A 19,106-nucleotide genomic window follows, 5' to 3' on the forward strand; every position below is an offset into this window, starting at 1 on the left:
ACTCTGCAATGTGTTTTATAGATTGCTAAGTCAACAGGGAAAAGTGCTACATGTCACTTGAGGAGTAGGTGGCCTATTGAAGGTGGAGCTTAAACTTGCTTATTAGGTGTAAGTGAACAAGATGGGGAGGGAGGGCAGTAATCTCAGTATCTGGATGGCAAAGGTGATTTTAAACAGGGGAAATCTGAAGCATGATGGCGATGCAGAGAGCTGGGATGCCTCTAGGTGATGTACTGTTAGTCTGGAAGTTGAGAGTACTTCTGGAGTCTGAAGGAATTAGTAAGGATTTCTCCCTTGATTTTTCTGTTCCTGTTGCCCAGGCCACCTGCTGCCACTACTGCCACCCTACTGCTTGCTTTTGATTGCTCTTTCCTCCCTCTCTGATCCAAGAGAAAGTGCAGCCAGAGGGAAGGCGAATGTGCTGTTGTTGAAGGCGAGCTCTGTAGCAGTGTGTAGTTGCTGGTAAAGGGAACTGGTTGTTGCCGTCATTCAAGCTGGTGTGCTGCTTGGTGACTTGGCTGTGACCAGCTGAGACATGGGCAGATGTGTCAGAACAATTATGGGTATCGGCATCATTTCTCTATTCTAAGCTTTGAATTTGGAAATGAGCAGTGCAAGGGAGGGAGACTGCCAGGGCTGTTCACAATATGATTGCTGCTACTTCTGCCTGGGAGGTGTGTTGCTGGCAGCAGTTTGTGTGGAAACTAAACAGTGTTCCGTCAACCTTGGTTTAACCGTTCCTATTTCTATCTGTAGTTTTGGGGTAGAAGCTCTCCCACAATATTTCTGTTTAGAGGCTTTTGGAATCTAACATTTTGTATATCGTGTTAGTAGGTGTGCTTAATTTTCTTAACTTATTCCTTTCCTCAAATTTTAAAAGGACAAAATTCATTAGAAGGGGAAGATCTTCGAGAGAATGGGAGTGCAGTAAGGCCACAGAAACAAGTTAATGAAAGTGAACATTTTTATCACTTGTTTTTCAATTTAGATAGTGAACACAAGCAGTACATAACATCAAGATGGGAGAAGGTGCTTTCTATGTCCTTGCTGCTGTGAGCTATGTTATCTCCGTGTGATATGTATCACAGAGGTGACCCAGGTTAATGCTGTGAATGGGGGACCATTCCTCCTGCATCCTCTGCTTCTTTCCTCCCTGCCCCTCAAGTCCATCGGCAGGTGAAAGAGTTCAGTCAACACAGGAGAAATACAACTTTGAAAACTTGTGGTTAGAACCTGTGTTATGGAGAAAGCAAATCTGAATTCAGGCCAAAACAGAGTTTATATCCTTCTGATGGTGGATACAGAACAGACATCCATTACTTTCTTGGCTACCTCTATAATATTTCATGTTGTTAACAGGAAGAACTACTGGTTTAGATGAGGTGGGGTCAGAAGAATGCACTGAAGTGGCAGGAAACCTTCCTGTCTGACTAATAGTGGAAAATTTCACCTGTTCCTAGACTTCTATTTTAGTTTCACTTGACAAGTTCTACAGGAAAATTCTTTGTAAGAATTCAAAGTAATGTAGAGCCAGTTGTCGAACCATTCAGACCACACAAACTTAACTACTAGCAATACACAGCAGTGTAAATTGTGTTGGGTCTCTGCATTGCAAAGCCTATGGAATAGTTCAGAACTTGAACTTGGACAAGATCAGATCACATAAGAAAATGAGAGAAAATAAGAGTTGCTTGAAGCAAAGCAAGAATGATGTGTTAGTGAGCAGAAGATAGTGTTTTGAAGAGTTTCACTTGACAAAATAATCTCCTTTGTCTGAAAATGTGTCTCTGCATGTGGACAGGCCAGCCTCCAGTTTAGGAGTACTCTTGGATTCCTGGGTGATTGCAGGCTCCCACATAGCAGCATCCACGAGTAATGCTTTGGCTAGGAAACAGCCCTGTCCTGGCAGATGATGACCTGGCCTCGGTTATTTGTGCCTTCATCACTCTTTGGCTGGATTATAGCAATATGAGATACCTGGGCATGAAGCCTTTAGTGCTTAGGAAAATAGCTCGTGCAGAATGTTGCAGCATGTGCTCATGGTAAATTGTGTTACTGGGAAAACATCAGGCTCACCCTTTTTCTGTGCCACCTTACCATGTAGTTTCTGAATTGTTTTGGGGATCTTGGCCCTTTTCTTTTAGGTGACAAATATTCCATTCTGAGAAGGGGTCTGGAATTGGAAAAGGGGTGGGGTCTGGAATAGCATTGGAAAAGAGCAGGGCCCCGGAATAGCATTGGAAAAGAGCAGGGCCCCAGAATGGCTTTGGAAAAGAGTAGGGCCCTGGAATGAAATCATCCTCTAAAAGACCATAAGATTTCTCAAGAGTTTATTCTAATCTCAGGTTAACACCTAGGAGATTTTACAAGTATTGAAGTTTTCCTTCTTTCCACTTTTACTGCAAGACCTGTTCCTGTGACCTTAGTGTCTCTAAAAATAACCTGTAAATTTCTCTTGAACCAACACTTTCTGTAGCATGTAAGTCTTTTGTCTTTCCTGGAGAGAACAAGTGTGGTGGATGAGTAGCCTTGTTACTATAGTTGAAGAAAGATACAGTGAAGTATAGTGTGAAAAGCTGTAGAGCTATAGAGTACTGAAGGTAATCATAACTGGTATTTCAGTGGTAGTAATGCTCTTCTATCCCACGCAAGTGTGCAACACAGTCTAAGGTGTGTGGGCTGTTGCCAGTGTTGTACTTGTGATCTGTCACCATTCTAACATCCAGAAGCTATTGATAGAGGCTCTAGAAATAACTTGGATTTTCCATTTGCAGACTTGCACTTAGCATGAAGCTAGTAAGGCTGTCAAACCAGCTCTTGGAGAATGTAGTAAGCTAGCATTTGATTCTGTGATTTAAAGCTTGGGGTTTTTTGATAGTAGATTTGAGTCACTTAATGTTTTGTATTTTTTTGATGTGTTGCTGAACTGGCCCATGATATCCTGTAAGATGACAGCGTTCTACTGGAAGAGAAAGTTTATGTACTGAGAACTCTAGAACACATTGAAGTCTCTTCTGAATAATCAGTTCCCACGGAAATGTAAATTCAATGGGAATGGAGCTCAGACCACCTAATAACTAAGGACAGTCTCTGTAGAAGGAAGCTAATGCAAGCATTTTCAAGGTAAAGGAATACTGTTGTTTAGAAGCAAGTCTGCTAGGGGTTCATATCCTCACATTTCTGATTATGTGCATAACTTAAAAAAAAAAAAGCTGATAAGCATGATGAACCGAATTGTCCTCTGCTTCAAAGTATTGAGGAAGCCATGACTTTGTGAAATAGCTTGCTGCTTGTGCTCAGTATCTTCCAGGTTCTGCTGAAAGCATATTACCAACAAATGCTTTTCGTATGCTGCCAATAAATGATTAAGGTGAAGATGAAATCATAATTAAGAAAAAAAAAAAAAAGACAGGGCTGTTGTCACTATTTTCAAAACAGAAGTGCTAAATCCAGGAAACTTACAGTTAAACTGAAAAGAAATTCAAATACTTTAAGCTGTGGAAATATGTGGAGAGGGGATCCAAACTTCCAAACCCTTTTCTGTTGCCAGATGCTCTGACTTCATATGTAGTTAAAGTTTAGAAAAATATGGTGCAAAATCTTTTTTACTTTTTTTATCTTTGCCATTTAGAGTTAGTTACATCATGGAGGGTGTTTTTGTTTTGTGGGTTTTTTTTCCCGTGCTACCATCTGTGTATTTAAGGATAGATTTAATCTGATGAGCATTTTCATGGATTTGCTGATACAGTTCTTGTAGAGAGAGATATTTCTCAAAATGGCTACCAAGTGAGGGCAGTAGTGGCTTCATTTTCAGTGAGAAATGAGACTTTTTTTTTTGTGGCAGTACTTTCTAAAGGATGAATTTTTTTTCTTGTGTAACTTGTTGGATGTCCTTGTATATTTCAACTTCTGAACTACAGAAAGTAATAGGGATGGATGAAGAGAGATGGCTGTTAATTAGGCAAATTGGGGATGTATTCTTTTTCTGGACGCTAACTTCATTGCACAGCCAGATGTTCCAAATTCCCCTCCTTCTCTCCCTCTTCCATCTCTTTTGAGCACTGCCTCCCTTTTCCTGCTTTGAGGCTTTACCCAAATCTACTGTCCCTTTTTTTGCAACTAACCCTGCTCTCCTTGGTACTTTCTTTCCCTCTTGCCTTAGGGCTTCTTAGGATAGCATGTCTGACTTCCCCTTTACCCTTTCTTACTCCCTTTATCTCTTTTGAGACATTGACATCTTAAGCTATTGTGGTATAGGAGGATGGTCAGAGTGAAGAAGGTGTTTTTTTTCTCTTAATGATATAATTTTGTTTTGTTTTTTTATAATGAGAACATAACTGTTATGAACTGTAGTGGTTAGCAGTGGCTTGTACTGGTCATTTATTCTGCCAAACAGATGCACTGGATTCTGCCCTCAATCTTTTGTTTTATTTATTTTTCTCCAAAGCCTGAGGCCTACTATATATATTGAAACAGGAATGGATTATATGCAAATTAAGAAAATTATTGCAGTTGAACTAGACAATTATTGTAGGTCCCTTCCAACTGTAATAATTCTATTACATTATATTTAATTTGATGGCATATACTTGTCTAGATGTAGGATTTTGCAAATGTTGTCTTGAATAGTATTATCTTCTGCTTAATGTTCGATTTGTGTTTTGTTTTTTTTTGTGGCCTGCTCCTAAAATGGAGGCAGTACCCTTTTTCTGTCCCGACCCTGCATCCTAACACTCTCCTTTATGTCTGAAAGAGGGTATATCTGCATCTGGTTGAAAGTTAAGTGGTATCTTTCTGTATTTGCTCAAGTGGCTGTTCAGTCAGATCTGTGAAGTTATCTGACTTGCCTGTGGCTATGTAATTTGTGGAGCAGATCAAGTAGAGTGGCTGGAGTGTGCAACTGGACGGGTTACACACACTTGCTTTCAGCTGCAGTGCATCCTTAGATTGACAAAGGCTGATCATGCAACTACACCTTTAGAAAGCAACTTTTGCACAAGATAAATTTTAAGCACTTTAAATTGGCATGGCTATCAAGAGAAACAGTCCTGTACCCTTCCTGGCTGCTGTTCCCATTCTCATGTTGACTCTTTCCTTTACTGCCACATGTATGAGATCAGTTCCCTGCTGGCTGCAGAGCGCAAACTGGAATGGGGGGGTATCATGGGCAACTGTACTAGCAGTTGATTGCAGGAAGCTCCTTCTCCTCCCCCAGAAGCTTATATTGTTTCAGCATTCATTCAGCCTTCTTAAAGAGGTGTGCTATTGATAAGATTACTGTTTAAATTCTTCAGTACAATTGTCTGCTCTATTTCTGTGCTTATTCGGGGGCCTGTGATGTCCGTTTTATTTTGTCACCACAAGCATTTCTGTACCCATGCAGTGAACTAATCTGATTTTATAAATAGCTTAGCAAAAAAGGCTGGTTTTACATAATGTGTCTTAATCAGGAGGTTACCATTGTTTCTGTATGTATTGGGTTTGCATGGCAAGGGTTTGGTAGTGGAAGGGCTACAGGGCTGGGTTCTGTGAGAAGCTGCTAAAGCTTCCCTGATGCCTGATAGAGCCAATGCCATCCAGCTCTAAGACAGACTCGCTGCTGTCCAAGGCTGAGTGAATCGGTGATGGTGGTAGTGCTTCTGTGATAACATATTTAAGAAGGGAGTGGAAAAAAATGCTGTGTAACACCAGTAGCAGTCAGAAGAGTGAGAATATGTGAGAGAAACAACTCTGCAGACACCAAGGTCAGTGAAGGAGAGGGAGGAGTGTTCCAGGCACTGGAGCAGAGATTCCCCTGCAGCTTGGGGTGAAGACCACGGTGAGTCAGGCTGTCCTGGTGCAGCCCATGGAGGTTAACAGTGGAGCTGATATCCACCTGCAGCCTGTGGAGGACCCCATGCCAGAGCAGGTGGGTGCCTGAAGGAGACTGTAACCCCATGGGAAGTCTGTGCTGGAGCAGGCTCCTGGCAGGACCTGTGGACCCACAGAGAGGAGCCCGTGCTGGGGCAGGTTTGCTGGCAGGGGGCTGTTTCTTAAGGACTGTACCCCATGGAAGGGATCCACGCTGGAGCAGTTTGTGGGAAGGACTCACATTGGAGAAATTTGTGGAGGACTGTCCCCCATGGAAGGGACCCACTGCTGGAGCAGGAGAAGAGTGTGAGGAGTCTTCCTCCTGACAAGGAAGGAGCAGCAGAGACAATGTATGATAAACTGACCGTAACCCCCATGCCCCATCCCCCTGTGCCAGCTTGAGGGGAGGAGGCAGAGAAAATTAGGGGTGAAGTTAAGCCTGGGAAGAAGAGAGGGGTGGGGGGAAGGTGTTTTTAAGATTTGGTTTTATTTCTCGTTATCATCCTCTGATTTGATTGGTAATGAATTAAATTAATTTTCCCAAGTCAAGTCTGTTTTGCCGGTGATGGTAATTGGCAGATGATTTCCCTGTCCTTATCTCAACCCATGAGCCTTTTATATTTTCTCTTTTCTCTCTAGCTGAGGAGGTGGAGTGATAGAGTTGCTTTGGTGGGCACCTGGTGTCCAGCCAGTGTCAACCCACCATACCATAATAAACAGGCTGCTTTAACTGTGGTATTGCTGGCTGTAACAGCGTTCATTTGGAGACTAAAAAAGCTTGTAGCAGTGTCTTGCTCTTGATTGCAGTCTTCCCTACAGTCCCTTTCCTTGAATACAGCTATGTGACATATTTGACATATGGAAGGGCTGTGTAGTCCCTGAGAATGACAGCACCCTGGAGCAGATGCTGCCTTGTTGGAGAAATTGGTCTGGCCTGCAGGTTGTACCTGGTTTCCTGGATGCCTCTTGAGAAAGGATTGGCAGTTGTAGGCTGTGTGGTTGTTAGTGGTAGAAATCTGTTCCCACACAGCCTTTCCTAAGGCATCGTTGGAGTGCACAAAACTGAGCTGTGCTTGTATGAGACTTCAGGAAATATTGACTGTGGTATGCATATGTAGTATGATTGCTCTGAATGTGTGCATTTTCTAGGACCAGTGGATCTTACGTATTCATGGTGGGTGCCATTGTGAAATTGAAGGGACTGTGACACTGACTGTCTAAAGTGAAGTGGCCTGTTTGGCCCGAGGACCACAAGCCTTAGCAGTTGAGAAAGATTGTGCCTAGCATGATGTCTACTGTTAGGCTGTGAAAACTCCCAGGAGAACAAATGGAGCTCCCTGCTCTAAGACACTGAAAAAAGACTAAATGCACCTGGATGTGACCCTTGAGAATAAACTGTATTTTTTGTTAGAAGTTGCATTTGATGAAGTCTCATTACATGCATTCTCTCCCTAGCTGTTGTTATTGAGTGGTCTGTGTAATAGGTCATATTTAGCAAGCATGTCACTTGTTCAAGAAATACTGTGAATCTTTATCACTCTTCACAGGTTTGCAACGGTGAGATATGACCAGGCATCCAAGAACATTAAGAACCAGTTCATGCATCTGACCAACTACAGTGTCAACAAGAAGAGTGGAGATTATGTCAGGTACTTGGCTGGAAAGCAGAACTTGATCTCTAGAGGTTGGGTCAATTTACCTAAGTTGGTCTAAGGCTGGTGCAACTCTGTAGAGGTAGGCCAGTGGTGTCAACTTGCTGCTTTCATTTATTTTTAGCTGTGATGATCCTGAAGTAGAGGATTATGGAAACAAGTGGAGCATGAGTGCAATGCTGAGGTACTTAAAACAAGAGGGGAGAGACACTGCAGGTCAGTACAGATCTTGTTCTTTTATTCCTTTGTTGGATCTTAATCATCTCACTAGTGCGAATCCTATGAAGTCAGGGAAGAGCCCCAGTGAGTCCCACTTAGCGCCAGAGCAGGGTGGAGGGAAGCATTGTTCCTTACAGCTTACTCACTGGAGCTGTGCATTTATTCTCTATCCCCAGAGATGAGTACTATCCCCAGAGATGAGGCCTACCCCTTCCCTTTTGCAAATAATATTCTGAGACTTTCTCAGCGTGTGTTTCTTAATATTTTACCTACATTTCCCGTTTCTTAAGGTCATTCCATTCCTTCTAAAAGCTTCCCTCCCTCTGCTGCTCCCATGGCCTGTTCAGTCTGATGAGTGACCAACCTCTGGAGAACTGTGCCAGTTTGAATGACTCTTGGATGTGGTGTCATCTTTCCATGGCTCAGGTTTTTGCTGGGTGTTTTCATTTCAGTCTGTGTGTCATATAAAATAGTACCCTCTTCCACACCTTTGCCAGGTCTGCTGGGAGTAAATGCATCTGCAGAGCAGAATCCAGGTATATCCTTTAAAGGATAAATTACCTGTGATACTGAGGTATCAGTAACACTACTGGTAGCAGCTCTGCCTATATTGCAAATGTTGCTAGGGAACACTTAAATGTTGGAGGAAGGGGTTTGAATCTGGCTTTCAGATGGAAGTAGAATTTTTTCCCCCATCATATGGGGGATTGGCATGGCTGTCCAATCATCTGCACCATATGTTTTCAGTAAGCTATGTACGCAGTTACTTGTATTGATACATTTCTACACCCCACCCCAACCTAAAGTATAAAACATGCACTCTTGAAAATTAAGTAAACTGCTGAGCAATGCAAGCAGGTTTCTCTAACTATCCATTATGGGGCTTCTTGCACCTTTCTCTGATGCATCTGGTTCTGGTTGTAGGGAGGCAGAATGCTGGCTGGAAAGTGCTGGCCTTGTCTGGACTAGGAAGGCTTTTGTGCTGAGATGTTCATGTGCACTTCAACATTCCCATGCTGTGTTGCTTCCATTTAGTCAACTTCTGGTACAGAAGTTCACATTTGAATTTGCTTGCATGCTCCTCTGTAATTATTCAGGTCCCTGCATGTCGTCATCTGAACATGAGAAATAGTAATTGTAGGTCTAAATCGAACACTCTAGTCAGGTGGTTTGTACTAGATGTTCTTTGGGACAGGGATTACCAAATGTCTGTGTGGGTCTGCTGGAGGTCTTGTGTGTTTGCTTGTGCTCCCTTAAGGGGTGGGGAAGGCTGTCCTATCATCCCTACTAACTTTTCAGACTAGGACTGAAGTGTTTGTTCATTCCCTCCTTCTCTCACTTGTCTATTGGCTGTCCTTGAAAACGGAAACTAAGCGTGGTGTTCTTTCTATTGCATGACTCATCCCAAACGCGGTGTAGAATCCAGGTCTACATCTAACATGCATATTTTCTTGCCTTTTGCTCCCTCTGTCAGCTGAGATTCCAGTTCCTGAGCTCTGTTTACAGGCTCACACAGGAGCTGGAGAAGGCTTCCTTACTGAAACTGCAGATTATCTATAGATCAGCAGGACTGGGAGCTGTCACCAGTCGCATCATTTTAAAATGATTTGTGAATCATGGTATGGGAACAGCTGCTTTAGAGGAAGGTGCAATATCACAGAACAGTTATCTCATAAGTCCACAAGAAAAAAATTTCTGTCTCAGTGGCTATGGCTTATTCTCTGTAGTTTAAGGGCTTATCTCACTAACCCACTCTTGTTTAATCTTTCCTAATACTCTGAGTGGGTGGTGATCGGACTCCAGCTGACTTGTGCTGATGTGCTTGCCACATGTTTCTGCTTACTTGTACTGTACATATAATCACTTTTATCATTCTCATTTGTGAGTATTTTGCACTAGGGTACTTATGCATGTATCTATATACTTATGCTTGCATGGATTTCCAAACATCATTGCTTTGTCATCCATAGGTTCTCACATGCTTTGATTTACAAAGGTATCTGTCCATATGCATATTCTCATACTTTTTAAGTATTGTGTGCTACTTCACAATCTACTTTTTTTTTTTTTTCCTCCTCCCCTCCTTGCAGCGCTGATGGCCAACGTGGAGGACCTGATTATCAAGACTGTAGTTTCTGCTGAGCTGGCCATTGCCACAGCTTGTAAAACTTTTCTTTCCCATCGTGGCAGTTGTTTTGGTAAGGCACTTGGGGAATATTTGTTGACTGGCTCTTAAGTACTGTTTGAAATTTCCAACTTTCTGATGCTACAGAGAAAAGTTCATTCTGTATTGCAAGGAAGCTGGATACTGTTGTGTTTGGTTGTCTTTTTTTTTTTTTCTCCTCAGTATAGGCATTTGTGAGGGCAGGGAACACTGAATCACAGTTGCCCCTGTGCTAATGTTGTTCATCAGAATCTCATGCTTGAAAATGGGATGATGAAAAAAGACTTGAAAGGGAACTGGAGAAGTGCTGGGAAGTTGAAGTTACTGACCCACCAGTGAGTGCCCTTGCAAAGGATGGCTGTGGATGATTAAACATCCCTTTAGAGCATTTAGTATTTTCTATTGACCCATCTAGTGCAATGTAGTTTTGAATTATTGTCCTACATGCATTTGAGGACAGTGCTGGTAATGCTTCTGGGCTTGTGCTTGTGTGACAGTACCGCATGGTGGCGTCAAAGCCTATTTCTGGCAGAAACTGGATGGAGAGCTACGTGCTGGCAAAGGTATTTGAGAACTCGCTGGCAGCAGATGCTGGGATGAGGTCCAGAAAGCAGCGGCTGGTACCACAGTGTGCCTTCTCCTGCTTTCCAGTGGCTGCTTCCCAACCTTCCCTAAAGAGGCCTCCTCTTGCTCTTAGCCGCCCTTTGCTCATGTGGATACATGCATGAAGATGGAGTCTTGGGGCAGGGGAAATGAGTCTATAATTAGTGTCAGTCGTGCTTAAGCCAAAGACCAAGCTTGGCTTAAGCTAACCTGTGTATAGATATTGGGACTTATATTTAAACTAGCTGTGACAGGTAAATCCAGTTGTATGGTCCTTGCATTGCACTCGAGTATTGACAATTCTCCATCTTTCAACACTCTAACATAAATGCTGTCATCTTTGAATATTTAGGGGTGATGAGGCCATCAAGAATTAAGGAAGAGCTATGGCTGATATGTTTAGTTGGCTGCCTCTCTGGCCTTAGCTTCTTCTGACTGAATGTGATGCTCTTGCTCAAAGTTGGAAAATGTTGGCATGCATGCGGATTTAGGAGTTAGATAATAGTTTTAGTGAAGCAGCAGTTTATCAGCTATGGTAGAAATAGCAACAACCAGATTAAAAAAAAACCACACCAAAAAAACTTTAACTGCCTCTCTTTTTGCTTCTCCCTTTTCCTCCCTCAGTTGTGTCTCTAGATTCCTCTGAGCTGCGTATGTGGAAACTAATGTTCCTGGTGTACTTTCTGCTGGGCCTGGCTCTGAGGTTATCCCACTTCCTGCTGCCTCCCCAGGGTTGCACTAACCACCCTCTCAGATGTTCCCCCACAAATAAACTGTTTTGTTCCATTTATTTCAGTGTAAACATAAATTAAGAGCTTCCCAGGAAAGACAGCTTAAGTAGGAGCCATACTGCTTCCCTAGGGAGCCTGAGGCATTTCCAGAGCTCCATATTTTCTGCCACCTTCCCCCACAATTAAGTGGTGGTCCTTGTCCCAAGGATTTGAACTGCCCTTGTCATGCTATATGGCAGTTTTTCTAGCATGAAAGGTTCAGAATGGCTGACTTCATAGCTTGTTAACATGAGGGAGAAAACTGGGAATGAAGATTTCAAGGCAGCATGTAGAGGCTTCCAAGAGCTTTTTTTTTTTTCTTCATTCTGGGTTGTGAACAATGAAACTGCGTGTGTGTCCTGAGAAAGACTGATCACTTGAAAAGTACCTCAGACTTCAGAAACCTGTTTCTGAGATTCAGATACAGAGGTAGGCCTAGTTTGGAAAGCTTCTAGAATATGACAAACTGAATGTGTATTCTACTTTACTCTTTGTAATGTTCTTCTAGGGAATAGGACTCCAGCACAATTGCCACCTTCTTGCTAAAATTAAATTATAAGTACTCATTTGTCTAGATTAGGCTGCCCACTTTATTTTTCTAACAGTTTAGTGCTGCTATGGACCTTCATTCCTTTCCCAAGTAACTTTTTTATGTAATATACTTGTTTTCTAGATTTAAGGGAAGAAACTCTATTCATGGCTTCTTCATGTTCTAAAATAAGACTGGTGAGACAGTCTGTATGGTTCCAGCTACGCGTACTTGCCTAGAAAGTGAGAGTGGTAGGTCAGGATGATTCTTTTCTAATGTAAGAGAGGAGCGCTGCTGACAATTTGTGGAAAGATTGTAGCGAGTCCCCTTTTGGCCTCATGTGAGCTGTTTTTTCTGCATTCTAGTAATAATCAGCTCTCGGAGGACTTGGGATGCTCTGTAGTTTTGTTCCCCTCAAGTGCATCACAAAATCATTTAGTACTTACACTACTTTCTGTTGCGGCCTTGTTCATGCATTGTTATTAATAATGTGATCTGAAGCCTCTGTTTTGTTCTTTGTGATTAGCTAATAATTCCTCATGTAAAATTAAGCTGCAAGTAAAAAATGTCTTAACCAGTAGCTCCAGAGGAGGGAATGCTGCAGGACTCCGAACCACTGCATTGTCCTGAAGCTGTTCACCAGCTGAGTTGTTAGTTGTCTCTGGAGCCTTCTTTAAGAGAAACTGGGGTTTGCACTGACCTTGAGGGACATGATGTCTCAGTGTAGGAGCAGTATGATAGGGATACCTATGTGCAAGCCAATTAAAGACTGCATTGTTATGCCTCCTGCAGCAAACACTTCTGGGTGGGCTTGACAAGGTAGTGAGGCCTGCTTTCAGACAGTCTGAAAAATCTCTCTGTAGGATGGTTTAACAGGGGATGAACTGAAGGCAACTGAGTGCAGCATATATTTTTGCCAGCATCTGGTGTAGCACCACTTTCTGTACTCACTGAAACATGAGCCTGAAGAAGCAATAGGTTTAAATCCCCCGTTTCATTCCCAGCTCTAGTCAACCCGGCAATGTGGGGGAGCTCAACAGTGTCAATCAAGAAGGCAGGGCAGGGTAGGGTAATAGGCATGTTGATCCCACTAAAGCAATGAGTTTCTTTCTTAGCTGCTCTTGTGTACTAAGGCTGAATTGGTCAGGCTTATGCTTCTAATTAAGATGGTATAGAGCAAACAATAAAATGTTGTACTGCTTGAGTGGCGCTGATCTGGAGCGAAATGCTTAAAAAAAGTCTTCGTTTGTATCTAATCACCAGTTCTCAACCATCAATGTTCCTGTTTTTCATAAGCATTTAATTTTCTTACCAGTAGTGGTTGACTTGTTTGGGGGAATGGTAGCCTTTTGTAGTATTGAACAGTGCTGGGTGCTCCATAATGAATTTTGCAGAATGCTATAAATTTGAGATTCTTAAGGAATTTCTGTGCAGACTTGGTTGACATTAGTACAGGTACGTCCTTGCATAGAGACTTAGGTCAGCCATACATATATCATACACATATCCTATATCTTTTTCTGGTTTCATAGATGGTATGTCAAGGAAAAGCAGAACAGGTATTCCCTACTCTTGTCTCTTTTTTTGCAAAGCTTAATCCATTATATTTTTATACACTTACTGTCTGTCTTTGCTTTGAAGCCAGTATGTAAAGATGCCATTTTGAATCTGAAAAAGGTTGTCCTTAGAGTATTCTGGCTACCATCAGATTCGGGAGCCCTGTACTTTTCAGGACAGGTCTTTTTGATTCAATGTGCCAAGGCAGGTTTTGTAATATGACAACTATGTCTTCAGAATTTTTTACAAAACTGTCACCTGAGCCTGAAGGGTAAAATGAGTTCAAGGGATAGGTCTTCTAGTGATAGCTCCTGTAGGAGTAGGGGTCTACCCCTGCACTGTTTTCCTTGTCCCTTCATAGCTCTAAATGATATCTAACTGCTGATGATTTAGCACCCAGAGCTCAGCTGAAGAGTCAGGATCCCTGTTGTCGCAGAAGCTTTCTGGTTTCTTTAGGAAGCTGTTCTCAGTTTGGAAGCACCAGTTTTCTTTCTCAGGGTGCTGGGGCAGACCTAGGAAGAATTAACTCTTTCAAAAACAGCCATAAAGAAATGACCAGCATCGTCAATTTATAATCAGTGGACTAGCGTTACCAAAGTCGGATTCAACCCTGGTTTCTCATTCCATCTTATACTGCCATTGTTTCTTGTAGTGACATTAAGATCTTTAGCAGATAGATGAGAACATGGAAGTGAGAAACACCAGGTTATTCTTGTCTCCTAATTTGCTTGGGCCTAAGGTGGTGGTAGTTGTTGTTTAGGAACTTGAATTAAGAAGAACTTGGGCTAATGAAGTCAGGAACATGCTTTCTTCTTCACCTCATCTACACATGTATCTACAGAGTCAGCTGGCTTTTATTTTGACTACCTGCTACTACATTTTCTTAATTTGGCCACATAAGCTTGAAGAACAAGTGGCAGGCGTATGTACTGTTCTGTTCCTCAGTGACATAAGGGAAGTTAAGTGATGTCCAAAGGTGGTTATTGGGATTTTAACCGCTTCGCTCAGTGTGATCTCACATGGTGGGTTGAAGAACTCGTTCCTTCAGGGGTGATAATTTATTTGACCTGTAATATTAGGATTATAAAGGCAGCCCAATTTGCACTGAGACTCCTGTTCTTTGATGTTAGCCTTGAAGATGACCTTACTAGTTTTTCTGACTTCAGAGTAGAAGGATGATTCTGAGTCTGATTTTTGGTATAGGTGATAAGCCCAACTGTAATCTTCTGTTCAGCAAAGAAAGTAGTGGTTTATGTAGAAAGAGGACAACCAAGATGGTGAAGGGTCTCGAGGGTAAGACTTAGGAGTGGCTGAGGTCACTTGGCTTGTTCAGCTTGGAGAAGAGAAGGCTGAGGGGTGACCTTGTCACAGTCTACAACTTTATCAAGGGAGGAAGTGGAGGCGGAAGTGCTGATCTCCTGTCTCTGGTGACCAGTGATAGCGCACGAGGAAATGGAATGAAGCTGTGTCGGGAAGCTCAGATTGGACATTAGGAAAAGGTTCTTCACTGAGAGGGTGGTCAGTCACTAGAACAGGCTCCTCAAGGAAGTTGTCACAGCACCAGCCCTGTCAGAGTTCAAGGAGTGTCTGGACGATGCTCTTAGTCATGTGATTTAATTTTTAGGTAGTCCTGTGAGGAGCAGGGAGTTAGGCTCAGTGATCCTTATGGGTCGCTTCCAACTCAAGATATTCTGTGATTCTATGTAGGCACCCAGAAACTGATCCACTTCTGAAGACTTTTATTGAGAATGTGACTGTGTCCTTCAGGCTTCAGTAGAAGGGAAAAAGGCTGAGAAATCATCTTATTAGTGATGGACTTTCTCTGGTTACCTATTGTGGAGAAAGTGCCTCATAGTGAGGTAATTAAACATTTGGCCAAGCTAGTATGAATCTTCATCTCATGAAGCAGACAAGAAGACCAACATGTGGCATAATTCTGTCCCATCTTGTTGGGTCCTTTCCTGTAATAACAGAGAGATAAAACCTTTCTCTGTTAAAATAAAGTTCCCTACAAAAAGGGAGCTAAGCTGTATTATTTGGAGTGCAAGGCAAATTCACACACAAGACTACAGCATCAGTACTTTCTCCAAAGCCTTTGGTGTCTAGAGTAGAGGCTTCTGTTCTATCACTTGACATGACACAGTGTGGCCTTTTGCTTATCAAAGCATTATGCTGGCCTTTTGCAGGGTAACAGGAATGATTTGGGACATGACTGTGATAGCCCCCAAGATGTAGATTTGTTTATGTCCCCGTAGCTGTTAAGCTGTGCTCTACCAGAGTTGAAGCAGGTGCTGTACCATCAGTAGATAAAGTGATGGAGTTCATTTACAAAATACTATATAGTCTCTGAAGCCTCAAGTTTGGCAATGTGTTCAACAAAGCAGTATGTCCATCACTATACTCACAGAAGTTTTTCTGCCTTGCACTGACTGGTTGCTGCTTTAGTTGAAATTGTAGCACAGTTAACTTTTCTAACTGAAGCTCCTTGATACATGTTGTCTGTAAGCATGGTCTGCAGGATTCCTTTATATAAAGCAGACAAAAAGTAGGAAGGAAAAAGGGAAGACATGAATTTCAGTGGCACAGGTGTAGTTCCTTGCATTAGGAATGTCTGTAAATATGCTCCTGCTTGAAATGAGACAGTTGGTTTTTATTGCGAAAGCGGAAGAGTTGCATACTATGCAGCTTTTTTGTCAGTGTGCGTGTCCCTTCATAACCCTAGGTTGCCTCCATTCAATTGCAGAATATGTACTCTGCAGTAAAGCTGCTTCCTTTTCCCCCGTGAACAAGCTGAAAACAAAGACCACAATTATAGCGACCCTCTAGGAATTGAGCATATTCATTCTATGCAAAATCATGAAAACATTGTTTGCGCTACCAGGCTATCACTTGTGACTTAGTTTCTAGACTTAGAGAGAATAGCAAATTCTTTGGGGATATTTTCTAAGAGGGAGTGCCAGTGCAGTCTTTGACACGATTATAAGCCAAACTTGGAATACGTGGTAGTTTACTAGAACCAAAAAGCTTGAGACCATGTCTCTAGCCTTCCTCTTAGTCTTGAATAATGACATTGCCAAAAATTCTGACTGAACTGTTGCTGTTAGACTTGAGTCTGAAGCTAGCCCTTCTCTTGGGAGAATGGGAAGCTTGGCCAGCAGTGACTTCTCTATGGGAGTCGGAGCAGGGAGGCAGGCTGTTTCTGCTGGGTCTTGGTAACAGCTGGTACCTCCTGATATAACTCCAATCTCTGTAGCAAACTGCAAAGGTGAAACATGCTTTTGTGTATTGTAGTAGCAAGAGGAGGGGAGCAAGGGAAGGCACTGTGGAAACTTGATATCTTAGTTTTTTTCTGTTCTTCCCTTAATAATGGTAGTTTTGCAAGGTGGGTTGTCATAAACCTACCGTTGCCACAGCCTGAGGCATGTGTTTCAGTCATTCTGGTTTCTTTACTCTCTCTACAGATGGAAGTGGCAGTCTTGCTTAAGTTAGTAATTGCAGAGGATATATTACTGGTCTTCCTATGCTCATGTGACTCTACATCTTTGTGCTGCCTATGCATTTATTCTTACAAATGATAGTGGAGTTTCACAGTAGAAAAGATACTTTTGTGTTAATCTAGGTAGTGCATTTTCTCAATGTGGAAGAGGGCCAAGGACATATTTCTGGGATAGTTGAAACCACAGGTAATTTATCTTCTGTTTGTGCCCTGGTATCCCAGGCAGACTTGAGAACCCCTTTGTGCTAAGTGCTGTGCAGGAACCTGTGAGGCTTGGTTTGGTTGCCAGAACGTGGATATTGCATAGCTCCTGATGCCCTGAGGTAGCAGAGACATCTGTTTAGGGGTTGTAGATATGACCTAGAATACATGAGACTTGAGGAATTATGGAGTAGCAGTGGAGTCTTCCTAGGGGACCCTAAGGCATTGCAAATGGTGTTAGATGTCTGTGTTTAACAGTGGAATTGAGTCAACAGGAATACCGCAAAGAGCTTACTGTCCTAATAAACAAGGCAGACACAAGGCAAAGGAGTGTAAAGCACCAGCAGCATGGTCAGGGCTGGCTAATGTCAAGAGGTTTCCCATATGTATTTGTACAAGTGGATGGAGTAAGTGAGTAACTGAGTGGGAAAAGAGGGATGTTTAAAGAGCAAGTGATTTGGAAGGGGGGAAAAAAGTGTGGGAGAGGAGGACAAAGTCAGAGGAGCCAGAGTACTAGCAAAGGTCCTTTGAGGGGCAGAAGGAGGAAATGGCCAGCAGCGCAAAAAAAAAAAAAAAAGCAACAGCTAGTCAAAACAAAATACTCTTCTTCCTGACTAGTGTTGGGAGGTTGCAGACCAGCAGCTGCTATGGACCTGCTTCTCTGCCTCGGGCATGAGCTGCCTGTCTGCTGAAGTTTGGTTTGCCATTGAGAGTCACAGGTCTTCACCAAACCTGATACTATATTTTGAAATAATGTATTAAAATCATCCGAAGATTCTTCTGGTCAAAATGCTTTACTAATGTTTATACTTAAAATCGCCACCTCCTCCTTTTACCTCTACTGCAGCCTTTTCTGTCTGGGGAGCAAGAGAGCCAAACATAGATTCAGCCTCATTTCTTTGGAGTGAACCAACTCCTTAACTCTCTGCTGTTTTGCTTCCCACTCAATGTCTGGCTACACAGTCTAGAAAACTGAGCGGGCAGTACTCACTCTGCTTCCTTTTCCTCCCCTTCCAAGCCCCCCCCCTCCCCGCCCCAGCTCTTTAACTTGCCATTATAAGCTACATGAGCTCTTGCACAGCTGTCTGCATAGGAAGATCTTGTCAAGCAGTCTAGCTCCCTGGAGCCAGCATCAATGTCAGGCAGGTGACAAAAGGCCAGGGCCAGAATTCAAGGAAAGCAGCATGGCAAAGAAATTCTCCTGCTTTCACTTCCAGGTGCTAGGGAACTGGTTAATTCCATGGAAATCCTTCTCTGCCAATACCCTGTTCTGCAGTGTTTTGGGAAAAAAAAGTGCATAAGTTGCCCTGATGATCATTAATTGCCTTTCTTAATGCTGGAAGAGGGAACTGCATTAACACCAGCTTCTGATTTACAGTTGTCATTGTGTAGCATCCTTTTTGCAGCTCTTTCCAAACTAGAGAGAATGTGTGTATAGAGTGAAATAGTAAAATCAGTTTTGGAATGGGAAGCTGGCTTCAGTCTGACCTGTGTAGAGCAAGAACACATCTAGCAGATGTAATATGTTATGAATGTTTTAGAAACTAAAGAAAAAATATTTCTGTAGTGGTTTGCTGCAAAGTGGCAAGCTGTCAATAAGATAAAGAGTTATGGGAGGTTGTCCATGTAGATGGAGCTGCTGAGGAGAAGACTCTTGTACTCCCATGCGGATATTGCAGAAAAACATACAGGAGTAATTGAAAAGAAGCTGATGCTTGAAAGAAGCAAGGTTTTCTGTAGCTGATGGCAACAATGAATACGGGGATTAAAAAGTTGAAAAGGAGAATGAAGTTCTGTTGTTTTTGGGATCCAATGAAAGAAGTAGAATTGACACAAGCACAACATGTCAAATCTATGTGAAAACATACTTGCTCAAGTAGAGAGTTCTACATGAACTGCAGTTTGTGTGGAATGTACTTAATCTTGATTCTGAGGAAGTGAAATTTCCCACTTGAAGAATGTTACTTGTTCAGCTGTAGAGGGTTCACTGGATAAATGATGTAGATAGAAATGACCTGATGGAGACTAATGTTGACCTTACCTGAATGTTTAAAGGTGCAGTAAG

General features: G+C 42.5%; 1 protein-coding gene across 1 annotated transcript in view; it reads left to right on the forward strand.

Moving 5' to 3' along the window:
* Positions 1 to 19,106, forward strand: part of TTLL5 (tubulin tyrosine ligase-like family, member 5) — a 124,212-nt gene that overhangs the window by 18,109 nt on the left and 86,997 nt on the right. The window contains exons 9-11 of the mRNA XM_009887046.1: positions 7,398 to 7,499; positions 7,627 to 7,718; positions 9,812 to 9,919. Of these exons, the coding sequence (XP_009885348.1) occupies positions 7,398 to 7,499; positions 7,627 to 7,718; positions 9,812 to 9,919 (302 nt within the window). The remainder of the gene's footprint in view (positions 1 to 7,397; positions 7,500 to 7,626; positions 7,719 to 9,811; positions 9,920 to 19,106) is intronic.

Source organism: Charadrius vociferus, unplaced genomic scaffold, assembly GCF_000708025.1.
Source record: "Charadrius vociferus isolate BGI_N301 unplaced genomic scaffold, ASM70802v2 scaffold14, whole genome shotgun sequence".
Taxonomy (NCBI): domain Eukaryota; kingdom Metazoa; phylum Chordata; class Aves; order Charadriiformes; family Charadriidae; genus Charadrius; species Charadrius vociferus.